The following is a 27,520-nucleotide window of genomic DNA, read 5'->3' as shown; positions in this document are numbered from 1 at the left end:
TCAAATATCAAGTATATGCACTGACTATGGATAGATATTTGTGAACTATAAGAACTCAATAAGGGTGAGCATGGATCAAGAGGGCTAGTTTTCAATGTTTTTTGGCAAGCCGATTCAGGCCTAGCCTAATTTTTCTTTTTAATGGATTGGTTATTATATTTTGAGACTAAAAAATTACTCTATTTTTTTTATATCGACTTTATTGAAGCACTTTATTTTTACTTAATGTACTTTCTACTATTTATTTTTATATTTTTATTTATTATATATTTTTATATTTTTTAAGTAATTGTTTGACTCAGTCTATGACGAAGAAGCTAAGGCCCAAAATGGTCCAGACTGGTCCAATAAAAATATTGGTGACCTTGAAATCACGGCTCAGACCTATTTGGGCTTGAAAATTGACATTGGCCAATCTAGGCAAAATCAAGATTAATCTTTGTAACTCACCCATAAAACTAGGTGCCATGCGCAACAAAGTGTTATGCATGAGAGCCGCCTTTTGAACCTCGTAAAGGTAAAGTGCTATATGGTGGGAATCACATCTTGAACTTATGAGAGCCATCTCCGGAATCTTTCATGTGCGACCACTTGGGTATATCAGCGGGATCAACCGTGCAGTATGCATCATAGAATTTCATCCATGTGGTGTACTATCATAGCATTTTCTATCCCTAGAAGAGATGGTCAATCACTTAATTGGTGATTTGCGTCTGTAACATTGAGATGATTGCTTGCTGGAATTAAAATATTGTGAAATTTTGACATCTAGTGATATGTCAACATCAATCAAGATATTGTGCAATTGTGATAAAAGGAATTTATCTATGTGATTTGGCATAAGAATGATTGATTTCGTGGTTGCACCATGTAAATATAATGTTTAGCGAACATTTGAAAAATACTACATAAATTACGTAAATGCCAAAAAAAAAAAAATTGTATTCATAAACTGAATAATGAGTAATTATTTTATATGGTTTATTTGACTCTTAGGAAGTGGCGGAACAAGAGCCATGCGTGAAAATGTATCAGTCCATCATATGTTTGATTCCTATAGAATGGCCAACCAAGACTCTACTATGTGTGGATGAAGTCTGGAGGGAAGTCTAATTTATTTCACGGTGTTTAGGTGGTCATCAATGAGATAGAGGTGCCGTCCGGATTTGAAATTGGACCACTAGTAAGTGAATTTTCTTAATTCTACTTAGGATTGATCCCCAATACATGTACATATGTGTAATACGGTTGTTTTCACAGGTTTGCTCAAGAAAACACTAAGTTTGAATTTTAAAATTAGTATAACAGACATAAAGGTTGGGGAGAATTACCAAAAAAGTCTTAAATCTACTGCAATTGTGTTAATTTAGTTCTAAACTTTTTTTTTTTTTGCCAATTCAGTCATTTATGTTAGTTTAGTCAATCTAGTCAACTTTGACCCATCGATACTGATGTATTTTTTAAATAATATTTTTATAATTTCTTGAATCTATTTTATTTTTTTGTTTTCTTTTCTTTAATTTTTTCCCTTCCCTCAAGGCCAGCGAGGGTGTCCAACCCTTGCCAACGAGGGGGTGGGAGCATGGCCCTTCACCTAGATCTAGCGTGGGCCGTGACGCCTTTGCTTGATCTGGGTGAGTGAAGTAACAAGAGCCGCGATACCCTTGCCCAACGCTGGCAAGGGCATCCCGCCCCTAAGGGAAGGGGAAGAAATAAAAGAAAATATATACAAATTAAAAAACATCAAAATATTATTTAAAAAATGTCACATCAATATCGGCTGGTCAAAATTGATTAGATGGATTGAACTTGCACAAATTACATAAGGTTTATGATACTCTTTGGTATAGCAATTTAAAAACAATTTGAAATAAGCTTCAACAATTGTCAGACAAACGTCAATAATGCTTAAAGGGACTTTTACGTAATTTGAGAATAAAGGATGTTGCAGTAGAAAACTGAATTTCCATTCCCCATCATCATTTTCCCACTGACAAATTTTATTCAAACGCTAATTCCAACACTTAATTGATGACTACGCCCCTGCCAGATAGTGCGCCATTTCGTCCATTAAGGAATTATAGTAATGCTTGTAGTGTTATTCCTATTTCCACGTCTTCGAGAAAAAAACTAGAAAGAGAAATATCAAACACACTAATTATTTTTATTAATTGTTGCATATGACTAATTGTCCAATCAAAGTCTGTCGTGTAGTTCGGTATATAAATATTAAATATATAATAGAATATTGTCCAGTTCATAATTATTAATGATGGAGCTTATTCTGTCAATCAAACAAAGTGGCTGTACTCCACTATGTCCTATTGACTTCAATACGCGTTGGTGGACTTGCTTAGTCTATTAATGCCCCGTCAATTAAGTGAGGATTAAGAAGTCCACGGAGACGAGACTCGTCATTCCGTCAAATGCGTAATCAATGAATCCACTCATAAATTATGCCCAGTCGCCACGCTATTTCAGTGGCTATGTAATAGTATTTCATAGTTCATGCTCTTGTCCCCAGTTTTAGTTTAAAGATAAGTCGCTCACAATCATGAGATTTTGGACGCCACTTACATATTAGCTTAGTCAGCAATAGTTTTTGTAATTAGTTGATACATGACTCATGACTAATCAATGCATCAATCCACTGCTAAAGAGATATCAGATTATATACAAGTCCATTTGGTCGAAAGAGAGATTTTGATATATAAAATGAGACTAGTGGGGTATTCAGTTTGTGTTTCTTGAGTTAGAGAAAAGATAACTAGAAGATATTGATCCGATTAAAGTGAAAAAAATTGATGTCTGACAAGTGAAATGTTGATTGATCGAGTTTATGGATTTTAATGTCTTTAGTAATTGTAAATCATATATCATATTCTATATGTAAATCGGATCGCTTGTGTTAATATGCATTTGTCAAGTGTGATATCGAATGTCAAGTATATGCACCGACTATGGATTGATATTTATGAATTGTAAGAACTCAATAAGGGTGAGCATGGGTTGAAAGGGCTAGTTTCAATGTCTTTGGCCCCAAGCCAACTCAGGCGGAGCCTTATTTTTCTTTTTAGTAGATTAGTTGTTATATTTCGGGCCTAAAAAATTACTCTGTTTTTTATATGGACTTTATTGAAGCGCTTTAAGTATAAATAATGTTCTTTCTACTATTTATTTTTATATTTTATATTATATATTTTTTTTAGTAATTGTTCGAGTCAGTCTAGGCCGAAGAAGTTAAGGTCTGAAATGGGCCAGACTAGCCCAATAAAAATATTGGGGACCTCGAAATCACGGCTCACACCTATTTGGGCCTAAAAATTGAGTTGTCCAATCCAGGCGGAATCAAGCTCAGTCTTTGTAGCTCATCCGTAAAACCAAGTGCCATGCGCAACAAAGTGTTATGCATGAGAACCACCTTTTGAACCTCGTAAGGATAAAGTGGTACATGGTGATGAATACTTCACAAGATGTGGCGTTGAATATGCATGCCTTCAGCCCTTTGGCTGATAGTTATTACCTCCAGGAAAGGTTAGCGGCAATAGAGTACGTCATAGTGCAGCATGCCTTTAGAAAGTAGAGCTAAGTAGCTAAAGACACGGATCTGTACATGTTCTCATTTATTCTACTATCATATCCTGTAAAACAATCAGTTTTCACTGTCCTCCAGAAACTCTGTTTTCATATTCTAGTTCATCCCTTGTCACTTTTGACACTACTCACATCCATTAATTCATTTGTCCTGTGGGATCATCTTAAATTCATCATTCCACACATTTAACGCTTTCTCATGATGCTGAATCTTTTGATGGTGTTCCAGTTCATGGGGAATTAATTATGCAAGTTTTCTCAACATGGTCAAGTTAGATGTCCATAGCTATTCAAGTTCAAGTTTTTTTCTCCTTCAAATTTCCCATCATTTTCAGTAATTCATCTAATCCAGTTCCTTCGATTACAGGATGACTAGCTTTTCGTAGAGAACACTCTGCAAGATAGTGAAAGAGTCCAGGCATAGGAAAGTAAAACATATATCCATTCTGTAGAACCAACACTTAGGCATTACGATCCTCACGTATTTGAGGAATTGCAGATGGAAGATATTGTTCTGTGTGAAGGCGTTCAAAAAGGCCTCAAATCTCCAGCCTGTTGCAGGGGAATCTATGTGCCGACGGTCGGAAATGCCATGTACCATTTCCCTGGTCTGCTCTATCGCAAGCTAAAAGGGTGTGTCACAGATATCTTGTACAGCGAGGGAGAAAAACCTAGTCCTTGCTTTTTTAACTTTTCATTTCCAGAATATGTGATATTAACCTCCTCCGAGCTTATTGAATCTATCATGTTTGGCTAACAAAACCCTCCAGGCTTTAGCAGAAGTAACTCTCAAAAGCATGGCCTAACTATTTTCCTTTATGTTGCAATAAATGTAATTATAATGTGTCTATAAATCGGTTTAGCTTTGCTTAGGGGATAAAAAGATGCTTTAGCCAGCGGTCTCATCTGGTCCCAAAATGGAAGAAACCCAAAGGTGGGGGCCTCAGAGATGAAAACAGTGAAATGCCTTTTGAAATTAAAGAACCTTAAAGTTGTCGTGTAAAGTTCATGAGAAAGCCAAATGCGACTATGGCTTGGCTGAAATCAGACTTATTTGATATTATTTGAGAACAACCCGTCTTCTCCTATGAAAATCACGATAAGTCGAGTCTTTTAGTCAAAAGGCCTTTGTCAAACTGCAAGCACGTAACGACCTTCATTTCACCACAGTCAACTTCACTGGAACAGAGGAGACACAAATCCTGCATGAAAAAGTCCCCCCTAAGTCACGTCCGATTCTGACAAATTGCGAACGGAAACTTTCACCGGAAGCCATGCAAATGCATCGGAAAAATCTCAAAAGGGTAGTGAGCCATCGTGTCAGAACTACGTGATAAACCATCTACATCAGGAGTGTGCTGTATCATGTCGTCCTGTAAACTAGACACACACTGTCCCAGCTTATTCAAGATTCACTCAGTAGCCCTGCAGGAGGAAAAGGAAAATTAGCGGCAAGGCAACTGAAAATCTTGAAAACTTGGCGCGCAGAGAAAAGCAGCAAAGAACTCTTACTTCGGCGACTTGGGCGTCTTTGTGGTCTTCGTCGTTGACAGAATATTCTTGCAAACGGAGTTCTGGGGACGGGTATTAGCTTTCCAACAAGAGCCAGAGGCCAACTGTTTTCAAACCGTGAAGGAAAGACCGTTAGTGAAGAGCTGACGCCCAATTTAATAAAAAGCAAGTGGTTACTGGTGTTAATGCTCTTTTCATAATGTTTCATCATCCAATGTATCAACAGAATTTCAAATAAAATAAAACGGAAATAAGAATTAGAACGTTGTAAGAAACTCTCTAGAAGTCACCACGAATATCACGAGAGATATACAAGCTACATACCTGATAAAAGCAATAATAATGGATATGATCCGCTACTTCCAATTAAGTATCACTTTTGAAGTAAACTTCCTGAGAAATTCTATGATAATGACCTGAAGAGAAGGAAAAAATAGAGGATCATGATAAATTTTTACGTTATAACCTAACTCAATCAAGAAAAAAGTTGGACAGTTCTCACCTGAAGTATTAGAGTCAGACCTATCATCCCCATGAAGAGATGCTTCTTCGCGATTCCCTCGAACACATTAAACTCATTTGGTTCTAAGGCATTAAGTTCATTGAAAATCTGAAGATTGAACACCCACAAGCTTGTCAAATCATGGGTTAAAAGAAGAAAATGAAAGAAATCTGACTCTACTTAGCAACAGCAAGATGAAAAGGGCAAGCCTAGATTACGATAAAAATGCATTTTCAATGTGCTCCTCAAGCTGATGCCTAGACTATATGAATCAAAATTAGTGTAAACACTTACATTAACCATTTTAAATAAGGGCACTGTAGATGCAGTCAAGGTATCAACTATATAAATTGTCGTGACCTCTCTTTCAGCGTCTCTTACGCACAGACGCATGCAGAGGCTAATAGCTTACTAAGTATTAGGCTTAGCGGGGGCTCCCCTAAACTTATCAATTCACGACTTATGATTTGAGTTTTTAACTTGCAAATCAATTTCGAATAGGAATCACCACTAATCAATTTGTGATTAATCGATTATAAATCAAAGTAAAATATTATAAGAAATATTTTACTTCTACACAACCAAAGAAATTAAGATTTGAGACTTGATTATATCAATTAATCAATTAATGCTCTTTCAATACTTAACCTTATTTAAACCCTAATGTTTTTGGATTTTCATGATTTTCCATGCATTATATTACATTACGTAAAACGGATCCGTATCGGACCCCCGCGTCCGACCGCTCAAGGCCAGCCTGAGCGCGCAGCCCAGGTCTTCGGCTGAACTGGGCTTCGGCGAAGAGGCCCAACATGCCCACCTGCAAAGAAACGCAATTAATAAAATGTAGCCCAGCCCGGGACCAAACAAGCCCTAGCCCAGAACCCGGGCCAACCGGGTCAACCGGGTCCGCGTTCCGACCCGACTGGGCTCTCCATGGCCGCGTCCGCTTCGCCGCGACAAACACGACGGCGTCGAGCGTCGCCGCTCGTCTCGGCTCAGCCGAGGGCGTGCCGGGGCTCCGAAGTCTGGCCGGCCGGCCAAGATACGTCCCGGCACATCGAGACGGCGGCTGAGGGTGCGGCCGTGGCAGGATCTCGTGGGATAACCGGAAACGGCCCCCTCCTCCTTTGCTCTGTTCGACGATGGCGGAGGGGACGGAGCGCACGCATCGAACCAACCAGACGGGCCGACGCCCAGAAGCCTGCGTCGCCGGGACGCCTCGACCGGACGAGACGACGCCCGGACAAATCAACGCCGGCCCGAAACAAAGACGCGAAAGCTAGATCTCTAGTTCAGGCGTTTCGTCGAGCGGGTGGAATGCACCATGGAACAGAGAGATCCGCCGCTCAACCGAGGCTCAAACCCGAGCCGGAACCCTCGACAAACAATCCAGGACGCGCCCGGCAAACAAAGGAAGGTCGGGGCCGGAGCTCGCGTGTGCCGGACGACCGCGAAGCTCTGGCCCGGCGCGGTCAAAACAAGGCACAAGAACAGGGCCGGGGCCTACTGGAGCTTCGGCGGTTGAAAGCAGGCGCGGCCGTGGGTCGACGGACGAGTGTGCTAGATGGCACACTGCCTAAAGGAGGCGTTCTCTTTGGAGGACAAGTGTCAATTTGTTTCCTTGCCCTGGAAAAAGATTCAACGTTGATGTACGGTTCGCGTTTCATTCCGTCTTCTCAGCCGGTGAAACAATTCAATTGCCAAATGTTCTTTACTTGAGATCCGACCCATTCAATTCCATAAGCAAACGCATAAGTAATCTCAACAATAGCAGCCCAGAACTGTAAGGAACCAAACTTACTCGGCAAAAGACAAAGATGAGGGTATTCTTCACTTTGTGATCATGATCAGTGCTACCATAATCCAATTTCAGCAAAAGCTTATACCACGGAAATTAAGAACGAGCAGGACACTCATTTGATAGGCAGGCTAAAGACCCAAAACTCCACTGTGAGGAGCAAGAAGCCAGCAAAAACCCTTTCGTATAAAGTGTTGGTGGCTATACCTGTATCAATAAATTCCTCCACATGATATTTGTGATGAGACATTCTTTGCAATCGAGAAAATCACCCAGCCAGTGCGTACATGAAGAGTAAGGATAAACAACAGGTTTCAGCAAGTGAAGAAATCCCAATACACATCTAAAAGAAATTGAGATTTAAGTTGACAAGAAAAAAACATGATATCCAAGCTTTTGACCAAAATTCTTCACATATGTTGCACCAATAATAACATCCAGGAACTCTCACCTCCTACCAACTGGAGGCCTATGCATAAGGTGGTCAGTTGGAGGCTTGGTAGCTAGTGCTACTGCACCAAAGGGCGTCCGAAATGATAAGATTAACCTAGAGAAGACTATAGTGAGCAAAGAGAAGCATTAATGGGTAGGGCGCCCACATGTGCGCGCATGCACACCCACGCTAGAGAGAGAGAGAGAGAGAGAGAGAGAGTACCTACACTACATTCAGTGGAAGATCACCTGAGGAAAAAGCAGCAACAACGTTAAAGATGAGAGCTACAACATTAAGTGTAAGCTGACACTGGATAAATTTCTGAATATTTGCATATACAGATCTTCCCCACTAGATAAATGGAGGTCTGTCAACCATCACTACACTTTCTAAGGATTAATCAACCAAAAGCACCCAGATCCAAAATCTTAACCCGCAATTAAGTTGACAATGTGGAATCAACTAATCAGTAAGCCAAAAAAGATTTGCCATCACCCAATTCTATTGCTGTTTTCCAAATTTGAATATTTTCCAATTTTGCAGGTGAAGTTTTAGTATTGTGGAGTACTCGTTCGAGGAATCTGGACTACGTATCTGAGTCAAGTAAATATGCACAATACCATCTAGTAAAATAAGTAGACAACTTTCCAGAGAGAGAACTCTCCAAGTAACTAATGTACTGAAGCTCCACTATAGCTCATTGCCATTAGTTGACACCTCTTTCCAGAAAAGTTCAATCAAACGATAAACTCTGTCATGAGGATGCTGAATTCCGCTTTAGAAATTCAGGCAGACTACCCATTATAATGTCTGAAAACTCTTTTGCAACTTCCATCCCTTGAATACCCATTGCAAGGCCAATATCTGCCTAAACTCCAAGATCAAAGAGATATCCAAGCAACAAAATTATTGGTTGAAAAGAGTTCAAAGTCAAGGCACAACAGAAGTGCACGGGTATAAGGAGACCAAAGAAATGAACACTCGAGCCATTCATGACAATGAAATTTTTTTCTAAAAACATGGCAAACTTAGATCCTACATTTTTTTAACACCTTGCAATCTACCCACCTTGTGGTAAATATAAGAACAAGACAACTTCCAGACATGAAGCGACTTCAAGACTACAACCAAAGTTACCAACATATTGCAATGCATCTTAGCACAGAAAGATACCATGAGGCATCTAGGGACTTCAAGACTATGAACCAGTTCTATAGAAGGATTTCAAGGCATCTGTCTGGTATATCTGCTGAATATTTGAGACGCTAGAATGACAGAAGTCCTGAATTAATAGAAAAGGTGATAACATTATTAGGACATTATTCAAGGAACCCTCAGAAAAATGTTGTCAACCTTGTGGAGCAGGAGCATCATTAGTGCCATCCCCACTTACAGCTACAAAGTGTCCTCTCTTTCCCAATGCTTGAACAATCAGAAGCTTGTCGTTAGGAGATGATCTTCCCATAACCTGTTGCAAATCACATAAAGATTATAAGCACACCTTCAAATAGAAGACATGATTAATTACACGGAAGAGAAACAATACCATACTGATATCTTCTCAGCAACTTCTTCTCTTTCCTCATCACTTAAGGAACGGAAAGTTTTTCCTTTAATAAGGTTTGGCGCAATAGCATCTGCTTCTGGATCTAGTATCCCGCATTCCAAAGCAATTGCTTTGGCAATTTGGAGATGGTCACCAGTAACCTTTCGTTACCTATCACCAAATAAGATGAATCACATACTGAGGTCACATCTAGATAAGTACCTATCCTCAATCTGTAATGCTGCAGCAATTTACTATTCGGAATCCAGCATCAATGATTAGCGTCCTAAGAAAATATCTTCAAAGCACCCTTTACTAAAATGACTAAATGACAATGTACTTCTCAATTGCGATCGTAAACAGAACCTCTAAGTCTTACCCTTCATATCAACTTCATTATACAACAATCTTCCAAATCATTCCCGCAGGAGATCCATGAATTATTGTCAATCCATTTTCCAAAGAAAAGCATCAAACCAACATAAATATCCAATATGACCACCTAAAAGGATGCAAATGATGAGAAACTCAAATTTTGAGTTCCTGAAGTAATTAAAAAAGAAGCAGAAACCTTACCAAAAAAAAAAAAAAAAAAAAAAAAAAAAAAAGAAGCAGCAGAAGGATAAAGGATCATATCCCCAAATAAACCAACTGAAAAAAATGATAAAAAATATTAACATACCTTAACTCCAGCATTTTGGCATTTCATGGCATCTTTTACTTCAGGACGACAAGGATCCTGCATGGTATGAGCGTGCAAGAGAATTCATCATTCTTACGATTAAACTGCATACATATTAAGAGTAAGTACAGCAAATGATTAACAGCGCATCCAGCCAAATGTAAGAAAATATTTTCTTTCTTCACTTGCCAGCCACTTGTACCGAGACAGAGTTTTATGGATTCCAGCAAAAGTTATTTAAAAAGTTGGATCAACAAGCTGGTGTCAATGAAATAACAAAAACATTAAATTTCATTAGGTCCCCAAAAAGAACTCTCCAAAGTTATGGAAAAGCACTGAATTTTCCAAAGCAGAAGTTTTCTCTGAATGTTAGAAAACCTCCAACAATTTAAGCATTCCTAGAGTCATATCATCTTGCAGGGATAACTTTCATAACCAGAAATAAGAACAAATAGAAATCAATGATGTCCTTTCACTTCATATCATGTTCACTGCTAGACAAGAATTACCTTTATGCCCACAATAGCCAGTAAGATAAGCTCATCCTCTGGTAATGCCCACTTGGTTTACTGTTCTTTATCTAGAGGAATGTCTTTTATGTCATGTGATCTATATGCAATGGCAACACAGCACAGACTATCAGTAGCCATATCTTCAATAGCCATTTAGAAATACATCTTCTGCAAAACAAGAGGAAACTCACTTAATGATCTTCCATCAATATCATTAATGACTTGTAACAAGGCAGGAAAACATGAAGTGAACAATTTACCACCCTGACTCTTGAGACCATACAAAAAGCCTAATCATGGATAAAAGTGTAACCATGAATATAAAAGCAACAAATGTGAAATACATACATAATACAAGGTATTCAAGAATGGTTGTGTAGGAAAGAGTAGTACGGAGGATTCAAGATGTGCCTCCCATGGAATGTAATGTGTGTAATGCACAAAACTTCCAAAACTAAATGGTCAAAATTAGATCAGGAAAATGTCAAGGCATAATCCCATGAAGAACATAAGTGCAATACCAGAATATGTGCTCTGGAAGAACATAAGTGCAATACCACAATATGTGCTCTGCCGTCACAGAAAAAACATGGCATTAATGAAATGTAGATTCGTCAAAATTATTTCAAACTATAGTAGCACTGTGAAAGATTTCAGCAAGGAAAAAGCTAGCAGCTATTGAATTGCTATAATAGCTAATTATTTCCCAATCCTGATCTTCATCCATTGCTACCACTTGACCATTTGCATCCTTGTACTTTGTACAAAAAGCCAAAACTATTTAAGCAGCTCCTTTCTGGTGCATGCGAACTTCTGAGTCTTGCTGTGCTTGAAAGTTTAAAAACAATCATTAACGATGGATTTACAATGCATCACAATACAATTTTAGTATAAATCTGCCGGAGATTTAACATTGTTGTAACTCAACCCGACAACCGTGCACAATATGGGTGTGCATCGTAAGCAAGTACCAGCCAAGACCAAAACTTGATTTCTTAAACAACAAATTCTTTTTTTGTTCAAACCATCAAAGAGTAGTCTAAGAGAAAGAAATAAATGATTCATGAACCCAACAGTAAATGGCCTTTACACACCTATCATATAGAAAGGATGCATGGCTTTGCCCCATAGTGATGGCTAGCAAAATCTCAAATCTAATATAGGATCCAACTACTGTTCAATCTAAAACTTAAGGACCAATATCCAGATCTTATTATTTTAGCATCTTAATGGGATTGCATCCAACATGAAATAATCAGATGATTGTACTATGAGAACTTGTCAATATCATTAAATCTGCAGATATAATCTTTGGAATTTTAAGCTCAGCAGACCTCTAACTATTTACTTTCAAATGATAAGTACTTTAGAAGTTTCAAAGAACGTACTAATCCAGATTCAACCACAATATAGTCCTTCAGACACCCCAAACCAAGCCATCACTAAGTAAAATCGTGATTTGAAGTTTGAAAAACCTTGGTTACCTTGCCCAAACTGCTGAGATTTGTACCACCTTTTTTTTCAATCAAGTGGGTACTCCACCATTTTACTGTGCCTTAGAATCTTAACTCCTTTGTTGTTAAGACCTGCTTACAATGTAAGCACAAAGAAAAGCACCACACTAATACTGCCTTAAAAGTAAAGCTGTTGAAGGGCAAAAACAACAGTGTCCTGACTGTCTGGGAGTTAGTTTCACGTACATAAGCAACTTTCCCAAAACTTTAGTTACTGTTATAGCAGCTTGGTACAATCTCAAAAGGTATTTCAATGACACTGATACTGTCTGCATGACTAGATCTTTTTATTTGTGCCAATCCGCATGACAAGATTCACACTCTAAATAACAATAAGATACAATGTGCATATTGTAGTAAATGTCCTCTTCAGCAGTGCACATGCGATCAATAAAACTAAGGACTGAGAAATATACCAGCTTTACAACAACTCCACCTCGTTTTTTCTCAGAATTGAAAGGGAAAACATGAATTATAGAGGAACTTGACCGAACAACTTCAATTTCCATCTCCAGCTGCAAATGAGGCATCATGAGTAGCCTAACATGACATCGCTCATCAAACAAATAGATGAACTAGAGATAGGAGTGAAGAGCATAAGTAAGCGATATAAAACTTAAGCAAGAACCTTGATCCCCCACTGTAGAATGGCCTTTTCAGTTGGTGAAGCAGACAGCTCTACATCTCCCATTGTCTAAAGAAGTAAAAACACAAGAAGTTATCACTGGTTGCCGTTATTAAACAGCCATTATTGATGTTGCTGTTAAAATGCTGATCCAATTCCTAGAGTTTTCTAGCATAAGTATTTGCTAGAGAAATATGAAAAAATCCAAAAAAATCTAGTGCTTGGCCGGCAAGAAGAGTCTGGAGTCTACTAAATTTGAGTGGAAGAGTCCATAAAATTATCTCTGCAAATGGGAGAGATGTTTTCCTTGAGGAGTCGGTTGTTGAAGTAAAAATTTGTAGGATTAGAAATCTACTAAAAGTTATAAATTGTGGGCCATAAGTCGGTGAACCTATCTTATAAATAGCAAGGTGTGGAGCATAGCAGACCAACAAGTTCAGCTCCTTCCCTCTTCTCTTTGTAGTTCTCATCAAATAATAAAAGCGTTCCTTTGTTCCTTTGGGCTCCCTTGCTGCCACTCTCTTACAAAACATTCTTGTTGCTTCTTTGCCCGATCAATTCTTACACACATTGTTCTTAGTTCCCTTGCTCCCTTGATATATTACACACACATCAAACACACTCTTCCACTAATACCAACAGTTGCAAACTCACCTCAGGCGCATAATTCTGAGCAATGGCTTCAATCAGTAGAGAAATCAGAGAAGTTGATAACTTTGAGGTGCTGTCTGGAGGATCAACTTTTCTTCCACCAGCTTAAGCCTCGACAACTGTCATCCATCACAGGAAGGACATTTTCTTCACGTTATTAAGAGTCTCAAAGTTTCCTCCAGAACCACAACTCCTTTAGTATCATTCATAGTCAAACTATTGTCTCAACAATGATGTTATCGACAACACCCTCATATGATGTCTGTGTAAGCACGCACGTGTTTCACTGCTACAATAGCTGCAAAGCTCTTTAATAGTTCAGATCTACTTGCACTCAGATAAATGGCAAATAAGGAGTTCTTGACACCATGCTTAGATCAGCAAAAGCAACCTGTAAAACAACGTACCTGATTTAAAGTGAAGGTTCCGGTTTTATGACTACAGATAGTTGTGGCAAATCCCATAGTCAGGCATTCAGAAAGCCTTCGCACCTGAAATTTTTACTGTTGGATTTTAGGAATTCCATTTTACTGCCATAAAAGATTCAGATGAAGGTCGCCATAAGGAGTAGAAAATCTCCATACCATAGCTTTTTCCACCATCTTTTTTTCATCGAGTAAGCTAGTCTTCTCATTGCATCAAAGGTACAAAGTGAGAGTATGAGCATTGTACACTTCCATATAAATCCGTTTAAAGGCCAGCAGATGCTTACAGAAAAGAAATACTATCCAGCTATATCAAATTCTAAAAAAACCAATGAGATAAAAAGCGACAGAAACATGGACAGGACATCACCAATATAAATGTCGTATTAAGAAGTCTGTTCTTCATAGTGGACAAACTTACGTCAGTTTAGCAGCTAAAGGAAGGCCCTTAGGTACTGCAACTGCTACAACGGTAACCTGGAAGGCTCAAAAGTTACTGACGAGCTACCTAAAATTAATTTACAAAAACTATTCCATCAGAAATAAACTTACTGCTGCAGTGATTTTTTCGATCACTCCATCTACAATAATGCTAGCGATAGTCTTCCCAGCCTTAAACTGAATGGTGCCATTTGGATTTTTCGTATATCCAGTAAAAAATCTGCACAAAGGTTGAGTTTGTAAGATCTATTATGTTTCAAAGATCTATTACGGTTTCAGTATGTGGAATGACTTCAGAGATAGAGGAATTAATAAACTGAAATTGCAGTTTCTGTTTATATTACAAAAACAGTTACCTTGCTAAAAGAGCAGCCAAAACAGCAACAGCTGCATGCAGTCCAACAATGAAATAGTATACCCACCTAATATAAAAGCGAAGAAATCGGTATGACAACCAAAATCCATATCTTCCAAAAACAGGGAAAAAAATAAAAAGAGTTTAGAGAAACTAACCTGCCGGGGTGTCTCTTCCCCAGTATCTTCCAATATACTAGCCATAGGCAAACCCCACTCAATGTTAATACTCACACTCGTCACCAGACAGGCAAAAACAGAAAAGTGAGGCAGAAGACAGGTGGAAATAAGCCTTGATTTGTGATAAAGACAGACTTGGGATAGAGTAAACCTCCATCTCAGGAAGCACCATTTTTGGCAAACTAATTCTGATATCAGAGACAACCCTACGGCTAGAAATCCATTGAGAAACACGCAGGTAGTCATGACAGCCAGAGCGAAGCATATAAGTGCACGTTCAAAGGGACAGAGCCATCCATTCAATTCAAATTTGACTCACCTCCTCCTAACGAGGCCTCAAGGACAGAATAAACTGTATATTTTTAAATATCTCCAGTACTTTCTTGAACTCTTTTTAAGGGGCCACCCTCTAACTCAGAACAGAGTTTAGTTGAGATTAAAAGAGTCATGCTCCTTTACCAAATTAGCTCAAGAACCCATGACTTTCAATTTTTCAACCCATATTTAGCAAACAACGAGGTAGTGTAGCAATATGTTTCAAGTAAATTAGCCTAATTATGAAGTGTGGATCTTCTCTGTGATGTGAAATAAAAGCACAGAGAAGTATGATGAGGAAAGCAAAGTAGAAGAATGGACAAAATACTTACAAGCATAGTGCCATTGCCGTCTGCAACTTTGCAGCCAGAAAATAACAATGGTTCCCTTGCATCCTTGTGAACCTGATCAAAACAATAAAAGAAAATAAGAAAGGCCAGTTTGTTGATAGATTGATCACCTAGCGAGAGCATAATCTCCACGAGACATTACACTTTTGCACTCCCCATTCATGCTAGATTTGTCAATCGCCAGGGAATGACCAGAAACAAGACTCTGTCTGCAGGAACCAGGAGATAAAAGTGAACATCAATTATAAGAACGTATCACTGTCCTCATGAGGAGGTTACCAAATGCGGAACTGGTTTTAGTTACTTGCCTGGTCACCAATCTTAAGGAGAACAGCATCACCAACAATGGCATCATATATTGAAACTTCCATTCTTCTGCCACTCTGACATCCATGAACATGCAACATTTTCATCCATATGCATACAGGAAAGAGAAGAATGTAACTCACACATCTCATATAAAGTGCCCACCTCCAAGCGTTTATCTGTTTTCTCCTCATTTAAGTCTTGAAAATGCAGGGGACTGTCTGTAATCGCTTATAGCTGCAGGCAAGAATCAAATCCCAATTAACAAACCACCCATTACGAATAATTTCTATGTTATTGCATCTACAGCAGTCAACAGCATCCATAGTGGAGCATCCATAGTGGAAGAAGTAAATTATTCACCGCAAATTAAAACATTGATTTTTTTTAGTATGTTATTATTCTGCAACCTTATCAGAAGAAGTCAAAACATGCAGCATCATAACATGTTTCCTGAGCATATAAGTTGCGATCTGAATAATCAGAAGGAATCATGTGGCATGATAAGTTGCTTCTGAGAATATAATTTATCATCTGATCAATCAGCAAAAATATTTCCAGCATCGGCATGAAGCAATACTTGAAATTTTAAAAGTGAATAGATACTAAATGAAAGATTTCAAATCTTAATACATGCGTTAACAAAATTCCAATACAAACAAGTCTTGTAATCTAACTCAACCCGACCTACAATGACGAGAATAACAGCAAAAGCAATGCCCCCACCCTCATACCATCCTCTTCCTTAATGCCCTAAAAGAAATACACGGAATAGATTGCATAATCGATCATTAAATAAAAAGTTATTAAAGTTTTGTAATATCAAGCAAAAAAACAAAAAACAAAAAAACAAAAACCCATATGATTCATAAAAAAAATAAAAAAAGCAAATGAATTCACATGTCAGATGAGGCTTAAGTACCGGTGTTCGGATAGGAAATACTTGTGTTCAATTGCTTTGACAAAAATGAATATATGATTAGTTGTAAACATTCAAGGGTACATCTGGGTAGGAACTTATATTGTCCGTAGGTGCCAATGACTTTTTTTTTTTGTTGGTAAAAGGTAATAATATAAAAAGGAAAGGTCAAAAATACAAAAAATCACAATACCAAAAACTTACACTCAAGATGAATAAACATAATGAGTAGAAGTATGCCATGACGTAAAACACAAGGCAATGCCTAAAAGAAGGCAAACAGCAAACTAGATAGGCACGGCATGAACAACCGGCAAAGAAACAAACACCTCGACGCAGGAGGAGAGATGTCAGCTCTAGAGCACAAGAGCACTAGAGCACTAGCATTTCCTTGAAGCATCAATTGAAACCAGGGTCGATTATAGGTCTCCCGAGAAGATAATGGGATCGATACCAATGACTCTTTGTGCTGGGATATACAGGAAAATATTCTTGATAAAGACCATTATATACATTGATAGATATTTTTTCCTTTTTATGGGCCTGAGTTGGCCTGTCCGCCCATGTTGGGCCCAAAAAGGCCCGGCCCATGAGTTGAGGGCCCATGGAGGAAATTATTATTAATAAAGGAAAAATAAGAGAGGCGGTTATCTGATTGAAAGGTTATGTATATTAAAAAAGGAGAGATTACGCTCTCTGCGTGTTACGCACTTCCTCTCTCAGAAGTTACGTCCACTCACCCCGTTTTCTCTCGGAGAACAGTATAGAAGAATCCTCTGAAGAACGGCAAGGATTATTCCTTTTTGAATCGCGATATCGGGGTTTAGTCCGTGAAAACAAAAGGTACGTTCGTTTATGTGATGTGCCTTAAGATCGGTGATTCATGAATTTCTTGAGCTCGCTTCCGCTACATTTGTGTTTGATTTTGTGTCGAATCACTGTTTTGGGGATCCGTTTCCCGAATCTCAACCCAACATGCACCAAGCAACGAATACCTTCAGCAAAGCTTTCACATCCTTCTTTTGATGTTAATTACCTTTCGCTGTCAGTTTGGGCAAGGATTGGCAACATACCAAAAAAAAAAAAAAAAATCAAGCTAAAGCAACCAGAAAGAAACTAAGACAAATCTCAATATCGCATCAGCAACACTCATATTGTGAGCAGGCCAGTCTCACCTGTGTCTTTATTCCAAGTACCAAGGAAGCCACGGCAGCTATTATCAATAGGGCCAAAGTACGATCTTGCCAGCTTTCCAAAGGAACATCTACATGATACAAAAGACAAAGGATGGAGTATTGATGAGAATTCCAACAACTAGATGACAAAAGTGGTTTGTGTACACTCTTAATCAACAAAACAAAATGTATGTGTTCAAATCGAAAAAAAGAAAGAGGAAGAGAAAAAAAAAATGAATGAGGGTACACGTCAAAGAGATTACGTGAAAACTCCTTCGTTTGTCCCGAGGATTTGTATTTGATCCGAATGTGTTCTTTTGTGACAATAAATCGGTTGGTGTTTGTTTCAATAAACAAGCATACGTGCATAAGTAAATTAAGATCAAATGTCTGGTCGCAGCAAAAGTAAAAACACTTATACATGTGTTTCCATAGCATTTACGTGCATTTTAATAAAAATGCTTTGAAGAGTTAAAGGGACTAATCATATTAACCTTGTACCATGCTCCAAAATTTGGTTGAGAAGTTTCTTTGGGTTCTGAACATGAACGTCTGATGTCCTCACAGCAGTAGTTCTGACATTCTTCAGACTCTGATTGCGAACGTCTAACACCTTCTAGTAACACCGATTCTGATGTTCTTGGATTCTTGACCACGAACGTCTGACGTCTTCCGATAATACTAGTTCTAACGTTCTTCAGATGCAGAACATCTGATCTCTTCACAGGCTCTGACTTTCTTAAGATCTAGCCCCACAAATGTCGGACCTCTAGTTTAGGTACATCACCAATTCTCACATTGAACATAAGAGAGAAATTGAGAGAACTCACAATTACAATTGTGCTAGCAATTGCTTTTTTGTGAGTGCTTTGTTGATCAGTATTAGCACTTTCAATTATCGATTGTCGGTTGTCGATCGTCCATTATTTGGTGATTTGCTATCTGCATTATCTTTTATAGACAGTGCATATCACATTTAAATCGGCGCATTAACTCTAAACCGTTTTAGAATTAATTCGGCTGTAAATCCTGACGGACATAAGTTTACTGTTATAGACACTAATTCGGGCATTAACTCTATAATTGTTATAGAGCATTATTCTAGACATTTATTTGTAACTGTTATAAGTTTTGTAACTGTTACAAATACTTAATTTCATTGTTATTTCTAAAATTGTTTTAGAGTATTAATTGGCCATTAATCTGAAACCGTTTCAGATTATTAAATTGCCTATTTATTCTAAAATCGTTTCGGATTATTAGTGTGACTGTTAAGTTTTGAAACCATTTCAAAACTTAATGTGACCATTATATCTCAAAAACATTTCAAATATTTAATTTAGCCACTAAATCTGAAATTGTTTCATATAATTGATTTAACTATTCTGAACTCACTTCAAATTATTAATGATGTAAAAAAGCGCAGCTTGTGTCATGAGGGATCGTGTCACCTTCCGTTCGCTCTCTCTCCCCTGTTGCTTCAATGTCGTTTTGTCGTTCCTGCTTTCGCAGCTATCACTCTCCCTCTCTCCTTTATGGGTGCAGAGCTCGACTGAACGTGAAGTTCATGCCTTTGGCAGGTCTCAAAACCTCGCATGGAGCTCCTCTCGTCATCTACAATTAAGTTGCCGACACTTATGAAGTCACAAGTCGTCTCTAGATCTGATGATGCCTCCTCCATATCTGGCCTGTCCATTGAGATTTCGTCGCCTGAAGAGGAGGTAGGGGTCACACACGGTGGCCGCCGGTGTCAGCAACATGGCCACAGCAGAATTCCATTGGTAACATCACTCAAATTCCATCAAGCACTTTTTTTTCCAATTGATAGTGACATCGCGCTCAACTGCAACACTGAGAGTCGGCCTTGAGCTCATGATCTCACGTGAGGCTGCCCCCCTCTTCGTCCTCTTTGGATTTGATTGACATAGCCACGTAATCATTCGGTCAAGCTTGCAGAGAGAGGGCCGTGGGTCACCGAAAGGTTTGATTCGCCGAAGATGACAGCTCACTCCTAAACGTTAGAGTTGTTGCATACTTGCAAATAAGATTAAATTTGTTTTTCAATTTTTAGCTTGTCTATTTGATATAGTTCATATTGGGTTTCTCATTTTTTTCCATCATATTTATAATTTTTGTAATTTTTCATTTTTAATTTGATAATAGATTTAACTCGACCAACACGTATTCTTATGAACATATTTAAGTTGGTTACATAGTTGGGTATGGATTTTGAGGCTCGGTATTGTTTTTTAGGGTTAGACTGAATATAGAGACATTATATAATAAATAGGTCTGGCTGAGTTTAACGAGTCTGCTCTATTTATAATTTATGTCTAAGCATTTGTAAAGTTGAGTGCCTTTTAAAAAAAATAAAAAATCATGTAGGTTTATTGGAGTCCGACACCTATCACATATAGTCTATCGAATAGGATTTTGGTTCCAAATTTATTTTTGTCAATTTTATGGAATCCGTGGATTTGCTAGTTTCTCCACACATCTATTACACTCTAAGATTTAATATCACAAGCTAAAGGATCTGTATAGTTTGATATTCAGTCTCGACCAACTTGAAAACCTCTCAAAATTATTAATCCATCATTTATTCATATAATTGAAATGGTAACGTGGGTTAAAATGCATAAAATGAATTAATCAGATAATTCAAGTAATTAAGCAATGCATCGATGCTTTGGTAAACAACGGCATTAGATATCAAGAGAATCATGCAAATAAGCAAATTCATCAATTTTTACGTGGTTACTTAATGGAAATAGGTAGACTCCAACTCCATTGATCCACTTTCTACAATTTTAAATATAAGTATGGGTGTAATTATTAAAAATATACATAAAGGGTATGGGTAGGCAGCCTAGTTAGGGAGACATTCATGTGAATTTGCTAGCATTGCCTTTACATGATTTTTCTTGCTAGTGAAAAAATTCCAAGGTGCAAAAGAAAATTAACTTAGCTACATACCTGTCCTCTCTTTGATTTCATAACTTCCCTTGATCGAGTATAATTTCCTAATCGCCTCAGTCATGTCCATTCGATCCAGTGGTGATTCTATCGAACATGCGACTCCAACTTCAAAAATGGAGATTATGCAATCTTTGATCCTCATCCCCTGCTGTCGATCACCAGCTTCACTCCAAAGCCTTGAGTCTACAATGTCCATCACTCGATCAGGAAGAGCCATTTGGACAAAGCTATGAAGGTTAAGACAATACCCAAAGGCCTCTTCAGTGGGTCTCTTTCCAGTGAACATCTCCAATAATAGAATGCCGTAACTGTATGCATCCCCAAGTGTAGAAACTTGGTGTCCGATGCCATACTCTGAAAATTACATCAAAGCATTAAATAAGAATGAATATACACTTTTTCTTGAAGATAATTGTATGAAAAAAAAAAAGTTCCTAAATCTCATGGGGTTTTGCTCGATGTCAATGCGCAGGAGCTTGCCTAAGACAGTTTTGAGGGCTTGCGCCAGTCACGCCCAAATAGAGTGATGGCACGCAAGTCCTCACTGACTTCACGTACGGGCTCGCTGTGCATGGTAGAGTGCAAGGAAAGGGTCCCAAAATGCCCCACTGGTTTTTTCTCTTTCATATCTTTTTGTTTAATTTTCGTTTAGTTTATTGGCTATAGCTGATGCCTAGCACCTATCGTATGCCAAAGTGGTAAAAATTGTTGCAAAAGTCAGATGCATCAACCGCAGAAAGATAAGACTTTAGGATTTGTAAAGTGCACCAAAGATCAGTCAGCAACGCAGAACTCTTCTAGTCCAAAAAGTAGTGCACCCAAAGTTGTCACATTTTGCTGAAAAAATTGCCTGAACATCAAGAGTGACTTTGTCATTTAGTAGGTGGGGGAAAAAAAGAAGATTATATATGTGGCGAAGGCCTTGGTGGAAATTATTTAGTGCATTTAGTACATCTATTAACTAAATTTGAGCCACCAGTTTTAACTGGTTACACATGAGATACACATGAGGCTCATCATTTTTCTGATCTGAATTCAATTTAATACCTATACCACACGAGGCAAAGAAAAGAACATTGGGGGAGGGGGAGAAGAGACTTGGAGAGATTTGTTGACGTGATGGATTAATACTTGTAAATGCATGAGTTTGTTTTGACATGCTCTAAACAAGACGTTTAGGGAGAATTACAGTTGGATAGAACCCATCAGGTAGTCAATTAGTGTATGTTGTGTGATATTATCATGCATTTATGATTTTGAGATCCCCAAGAATTTCTGCTTTAAATGCCGTATCATCTAAACATATATTACGAATACAGAATTATAGGTCGCCTCAAGAAGAAAGGTTCCCCTGTGAGGGGTCAATTATTTATTGTCAAGACCTTAAGTCATGGCATACTAAAAGAGCACAAGTTCTCGTCAATTTCTCGTATAGTAATTTACGACAATATTAGCCACTGTCTGTTTTCACAGCATGAACATGGTATGAGATAAAATATGAATCATAGAAAAAAAAATGCGAATATGATATGATAAAATATGCTTTGTACATTTAGTGGCCCGGATTCACAAGTGTTGACAATAAATATTTCCAATTATTGATCAAATCTACGACGGTTTATCCTCATCTTAATTTCAAATATAATTACGACATACTAATATTAGTCTGTTCATATACAAATATTTATGTATTTTCTTTTTCTGCTGAAGAAAATAATTGAAAAAAAAGAAGAGGAAATTATGTTGTGAGAAAGAGGTGTTAGAGCATAGGAAGCATTACAAGACATCATGGATCATTGTTTATTCAAATTTTTAACCCTCTCTGATATTACTATCACAACCAACCAAAAAATAATTAAGAAAATATGACAGATTCATACTAAGGGGCACATAGCCAATGGATCCTCTAACTATAGTCGAAGTTGAACTACCCTGGTCCTGAACTCCTGTGGTTTCGGATGACACCGTTGAAATGATCATAGCAAGCCCGAAATCTCCAACTTGAGCCACCATGTCATCATCCAAAAGCACATTACTTGGCTTCAAATCTCCATGGACGATTGCTGGAGAGCAACCCTTATGGAGATATTCGATCACAATAGCTATGTCGATGGCAATGTTTAACCTTTGCACTAGTCTTAGATTTCTTGATTTGCCATGCTCATCATCTCGCACTATAGTCTCAGGGTGCAACCACTCCAAACTCCTGTTAGCCATGAACTCATATATTAGAGCTTTGAAGTCATTGCCATGAATGTCCACGCTTGAACAGACGCTTAGTATCTTCACAAGGTTTCGGTGTCTAATGGTTCCTAGAGTTCGACATTATGAAACAAAGCTCCTTGCAGCACCTCTTTGTGTTAAATTGAGAACCTTTACTGCCACAATGGCAATGCCCTCAAGAATCCCCATATAAACTGTGCCATATCTCCCTTTACCAATCAAATTGGTCTCTGAGAATCTATTAGTAGCTCTCGAGAGTTCATCATAAGAAATCCTCATGAATTGGTTCTTGAAAGATGATGACATCCAGCAAAGTGGTTCTTGTCGCTTCTTTTTGCAGTAACCGAAAATAGACAGGAACAACAAAGCTAAACATAACAAGCTGATAGCGACCACAAATGTTATTATGGCCTTGATTGTAGAAGACTTGTTAGAGCTTGGTAATTTACAAAGAGGAAGCTTCAGAGTTGGAACACCTGCACAAAGTCCCCTATTTCCAGAAACTGATACAACACTTGCATTGAGAAAAACTCCGCTCTCCGGAACTTGTCCTTCTAGTTCATTGAATGACATATTCAAGTATTTAAGCAATAAGAACTCTGTAAGAAAGCTCGGGATTGGACCAGAAAAATTGTTATCGGAAAGATCCAGCACTTCTAGGCGTTGTAATGGACTTAAAGCTAGAGGGATTTGACCATGAAAAGAATTAGCTTCTAAGCCAAGCCGTGCCAATCTCAAGCATCCGCTGATGGAGGCTGGAATTAAGCCGGTCAATCTATTGTAAGACAGATCTAATTCTTCGAGACTCCTTAAAGACCCAACTTGATATGGAAGAGATCCACTTAGATTATTATGCGCTAAGCTGAAGAGGATTGACAAGGAATAAAGGCCCACAATTTCGACTGGAATTGAGCCACTTAGACTGTTGTTTGAAAGCTCTAGCTCGATTAGTTGCGTGCAATTGCCAAGACTTTGTGGTATGTAGCCTTGGAAATTGTTGTCTTGAAGGAAAAGCCTATTTAAAGATGTCATATTACCAATCGAAGGCGGTATCTCTCCAGTAAACATGTTTCTGCTCAAAAAAAGTACCCGCAAGTTGTAAAGTGCTCCAATAGAATCAGGAAGGCTATCGGTTAGAGAATTATTCTTTAAACTCAAATACGTCAAGTTGAAGAGATTTCCGAAGGCTGAAGGAATAGTTCCATGGATCAGATTGTTTGACATTGAAATTTGCTTAATGCTGGTGGAGAGATTGGAGATGGATGTTGGCAATGATCCGTGAATCGAGTTCTCTTCCACCGAGAGAATTTCTAAGTTGGAACAATTAGCTAAAGAAGAAATAAAACTCAAGTCATCCTGCAACTGGTTTAAACCCAATGCAATCACGTAAAGGCCCTTTAGCCTTCCCAGATTTTTCGGTATTGGCCCATGGAAATTATTGTTAGCAAGGTAAAGTCCCCGAAGACTGGTGGTATTCGTCAAAGATGACGGAATTATCCCGGTGAACATGTTATTGAGCCCTCCAAGGTAATAGAGAGAAGGAAGAGTGGTGCCAATATCGAAGGAAAGCTTCCCGCAACTGGTTCCAACCAACATAGAAGTAATTAATACCAGAGATGTTAAAAATCCCTAGTGGAATCTCGTCGGTTAGTTTGTTCGATGATAGTTGAAAATATATCAACCTCTCAAGTCTGGACAGTTCCTCGCTCCTTGAAGCATTTTCTGCCAAAGAGAGGTGTTGTAGCAGCGAGAGGTTTCCAATCGAAGGAGGAATAGGACCTACAAGATTGTTCTTAGACAAGCGCAAGAATTTAAGCCTTGGTAAAGAACCAAGATTGGAACAAATTCCCCCCACAAGTCGGTTATCTACAAGATTCAAGGACTCGAGGTTTGAGCAGCGGGAAAGATTGGAGGGTATTGACCCACCAAAAGAGTTGTTACTAAGATCAAGATTGCGGAGCCGAAACAAGTTGCCGATCTGTGATGGGATTTCACCGCCAAAGCTATTGTTTTGTAAAACCACGATCTTAAGGAAAGAGAGGTTACCTATGTGAGGAGATAAGAAGCCTCCCAAGCCTTGTGATCTCAAGATCAAGGACATGACCCTCCCGGGATGCCTTTTTGCTGCACAAAACACCTTGCCACTCACAATGATTGATAGAATCATTCCAAGAGCTCAAGACTCTAAATGGATCTTCGTCTATAGCATTTCTGAAGGATGCTAACGCAAGCCGATCCGTTTGGTCTTGCGAGCAAGCGCCAAGGTCAGGGATTGAGCTCCACCACCACAAGAGGGCAAAGTTGAGCATAAGAAAAAGTAGTTTCCCCATCTCCTCCAGTGATCCACTTTCAGTCTAACCTGCATTTAACACCTCTGTCTTGCGCACAAATCGAGTATTGACTAATTCCACTAAGGAAAGTACTGTAGACTTACAAGAACATTATGTGGTCCTCAATTTTATGTCGTCTATCTTGAAGATATACGTGTGTTCTCTAAGGTTTCAAAAAATGTACACCCTACAGTTTGAAGCCCATGGAACAATAGGGTACAAAGCGTGGCAATATAATCAAATATTGTTATTATTATTTTAAATGCACTAAGACTATTTTATATATTTCATAAGATAAATGATGTGGCATATTTTTATTACAATATGCAAGCATTTCAATATCAATTTAGTATCTTATAATTGGAACAAAATGTAGTTAGAATGGAGACGATAATTTCAAAAGTAAGATTTGAACGTTGAAAACCTTTTTCCATCTCACTTTTAAATACACTGTTGAGAACCAGTAATTTTCCTTGAAAACAATTTTTCTTTTTTATAAAAAATATTTCTCCATCAACTAATTTTTTTTTCTCAAAAGTGATATTAATTTCCCTTTTCTGATTAGATATTAGCTAAGGAACGGGCTAGGCCAGCCATACCCAACCCGTGACTACCAAACGGCCTAGTAATATTTTCCCTTTGATACACTATCTATCTGTCTCTTTCTCTCTTTGTCCTCTTATCGCCATATCCTCCATGGAAGACGTTTGTACAGTCTTCTTTCGTTTTAAAATTATTATTTTTGTCTGTTTTTCCCTTGTTCTTTTTTTACTTTTCATGTTCAATCTTGAGTGAATGTAACAAGTTTAGGATAAATATGTCACTGTAGATATAATTTGGGCTTTTTTTGCGACTTTTTTTCTTTAAAATAATCTATTGTCCAGGGCATTTAGTTAGCAAAAAACAACACTGCATTTATTATTTTCTTAAAATGGTTGCACGTATTTATAAAAAAAAATGCATTGAAAAAAAAATTTCACTATCAATATGAATGTTTCGATTAATAGATTACTTTTTTTTTTTTAATGATTTTCCGTAAATTGATTATTGAAGTCCCATTTTACTAATTATGGAGACCCGAGGGATGATGGCTGAAGGTGTGTAGGTGGGGAGTGAGAGAGAGAGGTGGTGGCGTGATGGCCTCTTGTTCTATTAAAATCTCCAGTCATGTTATTCGGTGAAGGCATTTAATTTTTGCCTCCGTCCACCTTCGCTTCCCTTGTTCCTTCTGGCAACGTGGCTGAGGAAAAAGGTCTGCATAACGCACGACCGATCAGTGGGCCTAGATAGTACAAACTTGATCTTTCCAGTTCAATCGGGCATTGCTTTACTTGGTGTCCACAGACATGAATAGCCTGAAATTGTAGTTTCATCATTATTGATCCGACTCCGCAATGTTTGGATGCAGAACTTGACCGTGCCGCACCTCAAAAAGAACGATCCAGTGATGTCAGTTTTTTCTTCCGGCAATTTAGTCGCTTCAGTATATTTCACCTCCATTACAAATTTAAACGTCATTAAACCACGGTAAGTGTGCGATCTAGCCACTAGCCATCGACCTAATTAGGTGATCAGAGATTAAAAATGGAATGAGAGAGTAAATAAGTGAGATTTTCACGGACCCCCTCTCCTAAGGGAATGAGTCCAATCGAAAACTCGCAAGAAGCCCACTCGAGAAAAGTCAACCAAAGGCCATAGAGATGAAGACTGAAGGCTAAACAAATCGGATGCCTCATATTCCCCATCGATTACGTGAGGATTGGGAAGTCAATGGAGACCTGAACATAGCATTGAATGTGTCATGTAAGCAAATGACCAAAATCATATGTGATTTACTATTGTTAGCATATATAATCCCAAGAAGAGGTGGGCAATTACAGGATTGGTTGATAATTTGCTCACTCAACATTGAGGTTAACTCACTAATTGTCTTTGCAGGCTGAAATTTTGACACCTAGTGACATGTGAATATCTATAGGAGACATTACAAAATTGTGATAATAAGAATTATCTACGCGATTTGGGATAAGACAGATTGATTTCATGGTTGCACCACATAGATATAATGTTTAGCGAACATTTGAAAAGTACCTCATATCTACTTAAATCATGTAAATGCTGAAGAAATAAGAGTGAATCCATAAATTGAAT

At 38.2% G+C, this 27,520-nt stretch overlaps 1 protein-coding gene and 2 long non-coding RNA genes across 3 annotated transcripts; all 3 read right to left on the bottom strand.

The window, feature by feature from the left end:
• Positions 1-7,685: 7,685 nt before the first annotated feature.
• Positions 7,686-13,838, bottom strand: LOC104443033. The gene is made up of 10 exons (XR_005552741.1): positions 13,780-13,838; positions 13,376-13,491; positions 12,725-12,790; positions 12,513-12,611; positions 10,580-10,750; positions 10,071-10,127; positions 9,389-9,559; positions 9,196-9,310; positions 8,065-8,090; positions 7,686-7,956 (listed from the first exon to the last, which is right to left on the bottom strand). It is a non-coding gene; the product is annotated as an uncharacterized LOC104443033 (long non-coding RNA).
• A 346-nt stretch (positions 13,839-14,184) lies between these two features.
• On the bottom strand, positions 14,185-15,017 carry LOC120286139. The gene is made up of 4 exons (XR_005552932.1): positions 14,752-15,017; positions 14,595-14,660; positions 14,350-14,458; positions 14,185-14,274 (listed from the first exon to the last, which is right to left on the bottom strand). It is a non-coding gene; the product is annotated as an uncharacterized LOC120286139 (long non-coding RNA).
• A 593-nt stretch (positions 15,018-15,610) lies between these two features.
• Positions 15,611-25,140, bottom strand: LOC120286168 (putative receptor-like protein kinase At3g47110). The gene is made up of 7 exons (XM_039317893.1): positions 24,722-25,140; positions 23,190-24,618; positions 22,748-23,099; positions 20,814-21,170; positions 17,838-17,926; positions 15,746-15,820; positions 15,611-15,646 (listed from the first exon to the last, which is right to left on the bottom strand). The coding sequence occupies exons 1-7, from the start codon at positions 25,138-25,140 to the stop codon at positions 15,611-15,613; spliced, it is 2,757 nt and encodes a 918-aa protein (XP_039173827.1).
• Positions 25,141-27,520: the final 2,380 nt, after the last annotated feature.

Source organism: Eucalyptus grandis, chromosome 7 (genome assembly GCF_016545825.1).
Source record: "Eucalyptus grandis isolate ANBG69807.140 chromosome 7, ASM1654582v1, whole genome shotgun sequence".
In the NCBI taxonomy this organism is placed as follows: Eukaryota; Viridiplantae; Streptophyta; class Magnoliopsida; order Myrtales; family Myrtaceae; genus Eucalyptus; species Eucalyptus grandis.
Note: the sequence above shows the minus strand (reverse complement) of the source record. Positions and strands in the feature narration are given on the sequence as shown.

Bases quoted from the DNA above. Each gene is read 5' to 3' on its own strand.
- LOC120286168 (XM_039317893.1), bottom strand. From the start codon at position 25,140: ATGTCCTTGATCTTGAGATCACAAGGCTTGGGAGGCTTCTTATCTCCT. The intron at 23,100-23,189 runs GTTCTCAATTTA...AACCTTGTGAAG, and splicing joins TTGCCATTGTGGCAGTAAAG to ATACTAAGCGTCTGTTCAAG. The intron at 21,171-22,747 runs GTAGTTCAACTT...TGTAATTTTCAG, and splicing joins CACAGGAGTTCAGGACCAGG to AGTATGGCATCGGACACCAA.